The sequence below is a fragment of the Bidens hawaiensis genome, unplaced genomic scaffold (genome assembly GCF_021521415.1).
Source record: "Bidens hawaiensis isolate Kalapana, Puna unplaced genomic scaffold, B.hawaiensis_p1.1 tig00030237_1, whole genome shotgun sequence".
Lineage (NCBI taxonomy): Eukaryota > Viridiplantae > Streptophyta > Magnoliopsida > Asterales > Asteraceae > Bidens > Bidens hawaiensis.
In genome coordinates this window covers 139,020-151,162 of record NW_027495035.1, presented here as the reverse complement: position 1 = coordinate 151,162, position 12,143 = coordinate 139,020, and the positions used below count along the sequence as shown (strand labels likewise).

The 12,143-nt window shown below is 37.6% G+C and overlaps 1 protein-coding gene across 1 annotated transcript; it reads left to right on the top strand.

Annotated features, from left to right (window-relative positions):
* The first annotated feature begins 10,030 nt into the window (after positions 1–10,030).
* On the top strand, positions 10,031–11,904 carry LOC143580111 (auxin response factor 16-like). Its single transcript, XM_077063228.1, has 7 exons — positions 10,031–10,195; positions 10,387–10,516; positions 10,601–10,708; positions 11,237–11,303; positions 11,392–11,428; positions 11,734–11,784; positions 11,857–11,904. The coding sequence occupies exons 1-7, from the start codon at positions 10,052–10,054 to the stop codon at positions 11,902–11,904; spliced, it is 585 nt and encodes a 194-aa protein (XP_076919343.1). The 5' UTR covers positions 10,031–10,051.
* The last annotated feature ends 239 nt before the right edge of the window (positions 11,905–12,143 follow it).

Genomic DNA, 12,143 nt, shown 5'->3' with positions numbered 1-12,143 from the left:
CTATTTGCAATGGTATCATAATCGGAAAACTGATTTTCAAAACATTTAGGTTACTTTAGTTAATAATAGATAAACGCAAAAACCGCGATTGCCGATATTGTTGTCCACTTAAACCCAGCCACCAACCTATCAAGCCCCCCCCTCATCATATTCAGTGATTAAGTTTAAGTGATATCAAAACCTATGGGTCCCACACCTAAAAAGTTAAAGATCCGCTTACCCTCATCTCAAGCATAATCAAGACAATATAAACCGGGTTGAAGCAGACTGGTTCAACCTATCACCGTAAGCTAAAAACCCTTTAATGGTAAGAAGAAAATGCACTTAGGTGGAATTTAGATGGATGAGAGGTCAAGTGAGGTCGTACGAGCAATTCCTAAACCTAAAACTATATTAGCGGATGTCGGCCCAGCATTGTTTCACCCGAGCTGCAACCCAGTATATGATGGTCCCAGGCCTCCACCTTTAGTATTTCCTAAAAATATTTATTGACTAAAGACCTTGAACCCCAATAATGTATCCTTAGAATCGCCATCCCCTTGGTAGCAAGTAAGCTCTCGGCCCTGCCTAGTATGTGCCTTTTGGCCTCTTTTACTATTTTTTTAGATTTTTTTCTTTTTTTCTTTTCTTTTTTTTCTTTTTTTTTTGAATGCTTCTTTGGCATTTGCATTACTTTCTCATTCACTTTGACTTTCAAAATATTTGCACATATTTGACGTTCGTGCAACAAATTTTTGTGCTCTTAGGCATCTTTTACCTAAATATATAACTATTTTTCTAAGCTCGTAAAGAATTTGCACATGGCCGAGCGCCACCAATCATTATTTACTTTCATAAAACAAAGTGGTGTGTTAATTTTTAAGTGCATGTAATTCTCACCACATCAAGGTAGTCAAATAATACTCGCTATGCCTTATCGAATTTTCAGCTTCACTATCCCCCCTCAAGATGAGAACCCACAAGGTTTATGACTATTAGGTATATTAATAATAATCAGGGGAAACCTTTCAAGGCTAGTTGGGCCAACCGACACATCCCACATTAAGTGCGCTTTCTTTTTTTTTTCTCATATATATTAGTAGTTTTAAAAACCAATCCCCAATTTTTCTATCATTTTCCATTTTGTTGCAAAACATTCAATTCAATGGACACTTTTTTTTTTGTTTTTTGTTTATTTTATATAAATATATACTTTTTTCATTTTTTTAATTTTTATTTACTTTTTTTTATATATATATTTTAAACTACCTAAAAACGTCAGTTTCCCATCCCCACACTTAAATTTCACATTGTCCTCAATGTGAGACAGGAAAAAGACAAAAATAAAGGAGAAATAAAATAAAAAAAATCATAAATAAAATGGAACAGACTCCCCTGGTAAATATGCAGTGGTCGTGTGCCATGAGTCTTGTTCCGTGCCCTCCAATTCGAATGCGATAAAAAAATGCTGCAATAACGTAATCTCCTACGAACGAAAGTGGCAATCCTGAAGCAACTTGCATCCCCACACTTGTTTAATACCATAGCTGAGCAACCATCTCATAAGAAACTTTGGAACAACCTGCAAGCGAAAGAAGAAACACCTAACAAAACAACGAAATAAAAAAATGAAAATAAAATAAAAAGAAAAGATATTACCGGGTTGCCTCCCTGGAAGCGCTAAGTTCACAGAAAAGTCTTCAGCCGGACTCACTCCCAAAACGTCAATCAGTAGGCTTCTCCTTTATCCTCTTTCCACTTGTACCCCTCAACACTCTCCTCTTACACATGGTCAGGAAGAAACCCATTTCAAAACTCTCGTGGACCCAAAGATATGAATTCAACTCCGCCCATCAACTCATAAATTTCCCAGGACCGAACTGTATGATATGCATATAATCCAAGAGGTTGTCAACCCTATAGAATGAATTGATGAAGTTAGGCGGGTATGACAAATTCCTACGCGCAATTCGATCCCTGAGCCTCGGTATCCTTTCTCTTCTAGCCAATTTTTCAAACCTCGACACGTCCCGAATGGAAATTGAGTACGGTTTGTGTTTTGGTTTATCGGATTCAATGTGTAATGCAATAGGAACTGAATCACTTACATCCTCACGGCTCTCCTCACAAGGCTCCTTCTCGATCCCCGCACTTGGCTCGTTATACAGTAAATCTTTGAGATGTTGTAAATCACCAAGTGGGTCAAACTCCTCTTCTTCACAACACGGAATGGGCAAATCTAATAGCTCGTCACCAAATTCCAGCTCCCATGAAGGAATGTGCTTCTGCTCCATGCCGTTCTCAATCACCTCATCGCCCTCATCAATTTCAACCTCGGTGTTATTAGACAACTCTACTACCTCTGTCTCCTCATCACCCCAAAAATCATCATCAATGGGTTCTGATCCAAAGTACCAAAGCATGGAATACTGATAATCTGAGCCAACATGGCCAACACTCTGCTGAACTGGAGGTGGGACTTCATCGTCCATTATGGTCTCCGGTTTCGGGACGTGTTCCGGCTCACAAACAATTTTCTCGGTACTGCTAGTTAAATGCTCCTCTCGATCTTTGGTTCAATAAATCCAAATTCTCATTCATTTTTCTAACTGCTTCATCAAATTCCTTTAGATGTTGCTCAGTTCTAATTCTACTTTGCTCTGGATTCCAACGATGACAACTATTTAAACATTTTTCCAACAACTCATCATTGAATCTAGCGAGCTCACGTATAGATGGTGATTGACATTGAGGCTCATACGGTTGTGAGTAAGGTCGATGATCTTCATACTCGTATGCTCGACCCCCTTGTGAATAATAGCAATCATTTGACCAATGGAGTCCACCACATATCTCACACAAAACTTCCCTAAAATGATCCCGATGACTATAATTGTGTCCATGCTAGCGGTTCCTGTAGTAATGCTCCATAATAATCACTGTAATTGACACTCAAACAAAACGGATCACGGGCACCAGATAAATATATAAATAAGAATATTTACAAAAATTTAAATATATGTGTATAAAAAAATAAAAAGAAATATATACAATATAAAATAATAATAATTTTTTTTCTTTTTTTTTTTTACAAAAATTACTATACACACTAAAAAGACTGTCTAAGACCTACTAAACACTAACAATTAGATACACAAATAAGACCAAGTAATCAATTAAGAATGTCAATCAAAGCTAGTTTCGCTATCGCCTAAGTGTCCGCGGCAACGGCTCCAAAAACTTAACCTAACCTAGACACTCTAGTTTTAAATTTATAAATCTAGACTATCCTAATGCTAGACCAATAGACAGGCAAGTGTACCTATCAACTGTAGTAAAGCCTAATGAAGTCCGGATATCGAACCTAAAGGACACTAGCGACACCTAAACTAGACCCTGACTAATAACTTAATTAAATAGATTTAATTGTTTTTTTTATTAACTATAAACTAAAAAATACTTAAACTAAAACTAACACTAACTGACTTTGACAAACTTTAACTCTATAACTTAGACGAACTCAAAGATAGGAAAAGCACTACCTAGGTTTAGAATCATACTTGTGAATCTTGGATCTCTCTCGGCTATGGAAACTATGATGGAACCGGGATCTTAAAATACGACACCCTTAGACAACCTAGTGGGTCCCTGATCATTCTTCGGGTGTCACCTAAAAGGAAACCTAGGGGCGTTTAAACATACCGGTTAGTCAGATCACTTGTCAGTCTCTCCAACAATACTCAAGTACCCTAAAAGATAGATTACCTGGCAGTCTCACTATCTCAATACACCCTAAAGTGCAAGGGGTAACCTAAGAACAATCGATAAGACACGGAATTACAATGAAACTAGGGAAATCTACGAAACCTTATGTCAGAGCGTTGTAGACTAAACACCTAATCCCAAGGACAACCCGACTATCTATTACCTCTTAGTCTCTAGATAGGTAGAATATAAAATCTTAATAAATCACCAATCAATGTTCCTATGGATTACTACGTCTAGTAAAACCATAAAATAATAACAAACACACAGTAAGCGACCTAAATATGCGTCTATAACTGAAAGACTTTCAACAAGACACATACGAAACAAAGATCAACAATAAATCAAAATTATATATGCAAACATATCAAATCAATTATAAAAAGATTCTCTACTTTAATATTAATCCAACATTAAAATCCAAAAGCCAAGAAAAAACCTCAAATCACAAAGTAGTCATCAAAAACCTAGGTAGCTAGGGGGTTTAGCCAACATCCATACTCAAGAGTAAAACATAATAATTAGGTTCAAACACTGAATTCATAATGAAAATAATAAATTCAAACCGAAAAAATAGTGTTATGAACGAGTAGATGTTGAGCCCCAACGCTCTCCGAAATATTACTGGCTTGCGGCTCCTTCTCTTTCTTTTTCCTTGCTTGCGGCTGACTACTGTCTTCTATGCTCCACCGACACCAAAGTAAAATAATCTAATGATGTCTTCCAAAAGTGATGGCTGAATATTGCTCCCCTTTCCAAGAGAATAATAATTTCGTGGGGATCTCTTCAGTGAATCTAAGTGGCGGCTGCTGTCTCCTGACCATATAATCGAGGCTAGCTCTAGTCTTCTTGACCTACCTCATTCAGCTTTTGGGCTATTCATATATGTCATAGGCCCTACCAAAATGAAAGACTTTAATATATTTGTTTCTTTTGTTCTTAACTTATTATTATTATTAGATGATACGTTTCCTTTTTTTTATTTCTTTTTTTTATATTATAAATAATAGTTAATAAAAATTAGTAATATATAATATATGCTTTTCGTCGGTCTCAAGTTTAGTAAAAGTGTTCCATTTTAGCTCATACTCTCTAGAAACTATTTAACTTACATTCGAACCAAATAATAATAATATTCAATAAAAACTTGGCTCACAAGTATCTAAAAGTAGTGATTATTTATATAATAATATGTATAATTGAGATCACATCACTTGGTTGAGGTTTTGAAGATGATGAAATCCCTTGAGCTTTTAGGGCTTGGGCAACTGCACTGTTGACCGCCTTTTGGAACGAGCTTGTATTTAAAGAATATGATTGATTTGTTGTTGAGATGAATGCTGTTGGTTGCGAAGGAACACATGAAGAGTACTTGGGAGTGGTCACAGGATACACATTCAGTTGAGCTTTGCTTATAAAAGCAGTTTGCATCGAGGTGGCAACACTCACTCCAGCTTGATCCAGTGAACTGAGATGATTGTTCATTCTCATCTGCTCAACCATTTCAAATGACTTGATAGTGGATATCAAATCAGTGTTTGTCATCATGTTTAGATTGGTAGTTCTCTTGATTGTGACAGTATTGGTACTCCAGCTGTATGGCAAAGAGTTCATCAACTTGTGGTTGACCTCGGCATTTGCAATGTTGACATTTGCAGCCCTAATTCTTACCATCAACTTCTCAAATCTCTTTACCAACTCCAAAACAGCTTCACCTTGTGATTAAACATATTGAACTCTTCTTTTAACAGGGCCTTTTTGTTTTCCCTGATTTCGGCATTGCCCTCAACCTTTTCAATAAGTGCTTCCCATAGACCCTTGGCACTTGTGTGTTCACGAAGAGTTTAAGAGATTTCGTTTGAAAGACAAATAGTCAATATGAGATAGGCCTTCTTATCTTGAGCTAACAGGTCCTGTCTGCTTGATCATAGTTTTCTGGAGCTTTAAGTTCTTCCCCAGCATCAGTGCGAGTCACTGGAACATGAGGACCTTGTTCAAAGCATCTCAACAAGTCAGTCTCAGTCAAGGAGATATAATTCATAAATCTCCATTTGAAATATGCAAAGTTATCATCTAAGGTCATATATTTTGGAGGCTTTGTGGGGTTCCTACTTGATTTTCCAACAGCAAATAACCCTCAATCAGTGCTAGCCATGGTCTAAGTAGTTACAAGCCTTCAACAAAGCTTAATCTTCAAAACAGTCACCTTTTTCACACGAAAGAGCTTCAAGCGAAGCGAAACAGTCTTGTGAGAAGCGAAAGGATCCTAAGCGAAGCGAAAGGATCCTAAGCGAAGCGAAAGAATCCAAGCGAAGCGAAAGGATCCTAAGCGAAGCGAAAGAATTTTATCTTTCTGAAAGCAAATCTTCCTTGGGATCTGTTTTCACCTAACCTTATCCATACTAGGTCAAAGGTTGTTGAACAAACTTTTATGCCATGAGAAGCAAAATGTTCTTTATCAATTTTGACCAACTTTTTAAACCCGTAACCCAATCTTTAGCACAATTCTTTAGCACAAGCTTTGATACCAATTGTAGGTCCCGAAACCGGATCCGACAACGAACGGCTTTGTTCTTGATAAGTGCTCGAGACGGGTGCGGTAAATCAAATGACTTAACATAAATAATATAAAGATAAAATAATATTGAACGATCTCGTTATCGGTTAAAAGATTTATAATAAACGCACGAACCGACCCCACCCAAGGTGAGCTCCCCTTGGGTGGGTGATTACACCATACAAAAAACACACACATATGACAACATGTAACATATATATAGTAAAATAAAAACATAATCTAGAAGCTTTCTTCTCGTTGAAGCTAAACCCGCGCCGAAGATCTTGTCTTGTATCCGTATTTCTCGCCGACATTTATTATTATCTTGACCGTAAATAAATAATGGGTTTCGTAATTTGATATCACAAATCACAAATATTGGCCTTACAATCACCCCCTTTAACTTGTGATCTCAAAACTTTGTCGAACCGTGTCTCGCATCTTCACAAATCACCTGATAAACCGAACCTTCTTCGTTTCAATTCACCCCCTAAAGGTATGACCCACCTATATTTAATGTTGAAGTAGTTCTCGCTTGTATATAGGCATGAGATGAGCTCGAATTTCCACAAATCAATCTCAAATTATCGGCTTCATTGATCAAATGAACAAAACTTATTATTTCGTTCGAAGTTCACCTTTCGGATCCAACTTCTCGAACGCCTTAGAAATAACAAGCTTTGAACACAGTTAAACAAGACGAAAACCGAACAAATTTGACTTTCTTCAGTTTGGTTAATCCAAACATATAACAATCTTCCTTCCAAAAACGCCCCTGATTAAATGACTAGGCTAAACTGGGCACATTTCTTCACAAGCCCAAATTGTAGGAAATTTTGATCTCTTAATGATTTACAGCCCAAGATAAAATCCTAGTGGATTATGAAACAAACACCATCTCAACCAAAACTTTGCTAGACAAAATGTGTGTATTCTGATCCAAACACAAGCCCAAGTGGCATTACCACAGGCCCAATTATAACACAATCAGTAAAAAGTGCAAAGATCTGACCTAGCCGTAAATGTATTCTGACATCATCACCAGTGGTACAATATCAATGAGACAACCACATCAATGGCCACCCACATTTACTTCCGGAAAACTTCTCCGACCGGTAACCATAAATCGTTGTCGTCATCATCATGTCACCGGAAAAGCTAGGCATCAACGGAGAGGCCTTCAAGTCGCCAGAAACAATAGATCTGGTTCTGTCATCTTCCTCACAAACCATCGGTTACAGCCGCCACCACATAACCACCTATGGCCGGCCACCCTTTGCCGGAAAGATGAGATGTCGCCACAACATCTCTAACTCCACCGAAAACCATAAACCACCATTAACTGGCTCCCTTCGCCGGAGAAACAAGCTCCGGCCAGCCATCCTTTCCCGTCTGTCCTTTCTCACTCCACCAACGGCCACTCCTACCGCCGCCGCCTTTTTCTTCTTTTCTTCTACATGTCGGCCGGAAAAACGCAGCCACCACCACTACCGCCGGCAGTTACCGACAAACCCGTCGGACACATCTTTATCCAATAGTTGCCACAATCAGAAATAACCGACGCTCACGCACATCGGAGTTTGATTTTTACATATTCAACCTCGGAATCATCGCCGCGATGGACCGTATGGTCGCCGGATTTTCGGCGTATCGTGTAATGGTTCCCGAAACACCCAGATCTAGTACTTATAGATCCCGAACATCCGGATCTACAAAGAGAATGCTTCAAACACGCTTATTTCCCACTTTATTTTCAATTTTGTTTCTAGATCTAGAAACTTTATTTTCTAACTTCAACGGGTTTTAACGTCTCGGTTCGGCTAATAGCGGAATTAGAACCCGAATATCAAGAACAAAGTTGAATCATAAAATTCGACCCACTCTGATACCAATTGTAGGTCCCTATTCGGGTGGATCTAACATCTTTGGATCAACCTAACTTAGTGCTAGCGGAAACCACACTAAGCAACCAAGAGGTCCCGGATCTTGAGTTTATTTTCGGTTAAAGAAAGGTGAATGAGAGAGAGAGAGCCGAGAGAAAAGAAGAGAGAAGGTTAGAGTGATAGAATTTTTGCCAAAAGGTTTTCTATTAAATTATCAACAACATGCTTCTCATGGCATGCTTCCTATTTATAGGGAAGCATGCATGAGAAGTAGAACACATCCAATGCCCGATGGGCTTTTCAACATTGTTTCCCTTGAGCCCATACATTTAGGTCTAACAACTAAAGCCCAAAACTTATATTTACAATACAAAAGACTAAAACAAAATGGGACTAACACATTCGTTAATTTTCAAACCAGAAACCCAACGCGTTTGAATTTTTCTATGTAATTCGGACATTAAGATATTGACGTGAGGTCGAAGTCCCACTCATATTTGAAATATCCTTCTTATCCGTATACAAAACTCTCTGCTCGTTCTCTCTAACACACATCTTCTCCTACCTTCTAGCAAATAAACCAAACACTCCAAGATCCGAGATCTTGGTTAACCACTAGTGATTTCTGCTAGCTAATGGTTCAGATTGGTTCGAGAACTTAGTTGTTAGATCTATCACGGGATCTACATCCTTCGTAACTCATACATGCTAATAATCCGGCTCCTTCACAATTCACACGCCGATAATCCGGCTCCTCCATAACCCGCTAAAAAGTTAATGTATATTAATTATTTCCTTTATGTACTTCATTTTAATCTTTGCATTACATTTTAATTTTCTCCTTTACCTAACCTTATCAGTACAAGGTCAAAGGTTGTTTGCACAAACTTTCATGCCATGAGAAGCAAAATTGTTTCTAATCAATTTTGACCAGCTTTTTGAACCCGTAACCCAAGCTTTAACACCTTTTAACTCAAACTTCTAAGATCTAGACTTGATATTTTTGCCAAGAACACTTTTTGTACTTTTCTTATTTTTGAGGTTTTTGTGAACTTTCTTGTAAAGAGCACTTGTTTTTTTCTTCTCAAGATCAAAACCCAAGGTTGTGATCCAAAACCCTCAACTAGTGAGCCGAATTGTAGGTCCCTATTTGGGTGGATCTAACAACGTCTTTGGATCAACCCAACTTAGTGCTAGCGGAAATCACACTAAGCAACCAAGAGGTCTCGGATCTTGAGTTTATGTTCGGCTAAAGAAGTTGAGTGAGAGACAAAGAGAGAAAGAGAGCCGAGAGAGAAAGAATGTTAGAGAGATAGAATTTTTGCCAAAAAGTTATGTTTCTCATGGCATGCTCCCTATTTATAGGGTGGCATGCATGAGAAGCATAAGTTATATTCATCAAGGCCCAATGGGCTTCTTTACAATGGACCGTGGCCCAGTACATACAAAATGACCAATCGGCCTCAAATACATAACCGAACCAATACAAAAGACTAAAACATACAAAACGGGACCTAACATGAATATCATTTGACGGCTGCTTTATGCCATGATCGGTGCTCTTATCCAGTCTGTGTACGTTCTTCTTTCGATCGTTTGTGTTCTATAATTATTGATCTGATCTGATCTTTTGTTCTGACGATGGTTTTAATTTGCATGTTAGGGTGGTCAGAGTATACGTTGAATATCATAACATGTTGATTGTTCATAGCAGAAGAATATCATATCTATCAGGTAAACTCAAGATTCCGTATTCTTGTTTACTAACAGATCGATGGTATGAAGGTTTTCATTTTTATCACTTTTCGCAGGCAAACCACAACACTGATGCGGTGTTCCTTACAATATCGTCACGGAAGCACTTAAAATGAATTATGTGCCCAGGATGCGTTTTGAAATGCTTTGTAATGGAGTTGACCCTGAACACATAATCAGATTTTCAGGGACCATAACCGCAAGGGGAGATAGCGATCCTGCCAAGTGGCCAAATTCTGAATGGAGATGCCTTGAGGTAATTCATTGTTCTGATAACCAGATTTCAGTACAATTAAATATGTTTTTTCAATTGTTGAGGATCCATTCTTAATTTTTTTAATCTTATTTTCTTTAAATGATTTTCTAAAAGTTCTTAAAAGAAGTATCTTTATGATAGAACATGATAAATGCTTGCTGTATGTAATCTTTATTTTTAAAATCTTGCAGGTTAAATGGGATGCCTTATCATCCAGTGATGTGCTTCCTCCCAGGGTTTCCCTGTGGGAGATCCAACCTCTCGGGCGGTCAATGCCGTTTAAGCCCATCATTTGTAACATTCCGTTTTCAAGGACTAATGGTTAGCATTTCTGTTTTGGTTTGTCATAAAGATTTAAAATAGTTCTTTATTATACAATACTCTTATAACAAAAGGTTGTGACAGGCAATAATCAATCGGGTGGCTTGCAAAGTCAAGGGTTGACTCACTCTGTTTTCGACATTGGTAGTTCCTCGAACCAAAATGAGGAAAATATGGATGATATTGATAAAGGTATTTCTACTCTATTTTATTGTATAATCCATCAACCTAGCCTGTTTTTTTTCTCGTTTCTAAAAAGTACTTGAGCTCATTATCTGACCCGTCCATTTGGCAACCATTTTATGTGTTAGGCGGGTGAGCATTGAAGCCAAGATGAGTTTGTGATTTGAACTATGGTTGGGGGGATGGTGGTGTCAAGAATCTTTTATGGAGGAAGTATTGCTACATGTCGAATAAGTAGAAGGCGTCTTTTGTAGTTGTTGCATAGTATCAGGGTATGGATATGGAAGTCTATCTCCTCTGTGCATCTTTTTAAGTTGTCATAACAAATTCTTTTAAAACGTATAATTTTATGAGATAATATTATGTGTGCAGGTTCATCGTCTTTCATAACTTTTAAGTGAATCAGTTTGAATCCATCTTCTGTCCCGTCCATTTGTCGATCGCCCTTTTAAGTGTTAGGGGGGCGGTCGAGCATTGGAGACAGGGCAGCGAAGATAACTTTGTGATTCGAACCAAAGAGGCATTTGTTAGTGACAGGTTGGAAGGAGTTTATCAGGGGAAAAAAGCTTAAAGCAGGTGACACTTGCATCTTCATGAAAGGGCTGTAAGTATATATTCTTTCTTTTAATTGCTTGTGTTTCTATAAAAAAAAAGTATTTTTGTTTATACAAAATGTTAATTTTTTGTGACAGACGCACAGATGAATTTTACATTGGCGTTAAACAAACGGTTAGTATACACACAGAGTGTATAGATTTATTCGGTTTAAATATTCGACATGGCGTTCTACTTGATGCCTCTGGCCAATGCAATTTCACTGTACTTTACCATCCTAGGTACTTAATTACCTTCTTTGCTTTCTTTTTTCAGTGAATGCAAATATTATTATTAAATCTGCATATGGATAATGGATTTACTGCTTGCAGTATGTGCACTTCTCCTTTTATTGTCTAACTTTAGCTGTTTTAATCTTGTATCTTTTGCGGTCTTCTTATTTTCAGTTTTGTTTCTTTTTTTTCTTTTTTTTTTGGCAGGCAAACCCTGATACTGATGAGGTGTTTGCTAAGTTTGTATTGCTCCCAATTGTAAGGGTTTTTATTTCTTATTTGTTACTTTTATATTGTTTGATTGATTATGTAACATGGATTATTTTCTAGAGTGAAGAAGGTGATGGGGGACCAGAATGGTTAGAATTGTTCCTGTGAAAATTTCATCACATTGTTTCAGGTAGAATATTACTGTTTCAGACCCAAGTCGACTTGGGGGATGCGGCTTATTCATAGCTGATGTTGCAGAAGCATTTCCACTCTAGGTATTTCACATGTCCTTACTTTCATTAAGACAATCCAAATAGACCCATTTAGAATAAAACTTTTGTGAATCTTAACTGTTCTACAAAGTAAAAACAATGTATTTACCAGATTTTCAGCGAGGATAATTGCAA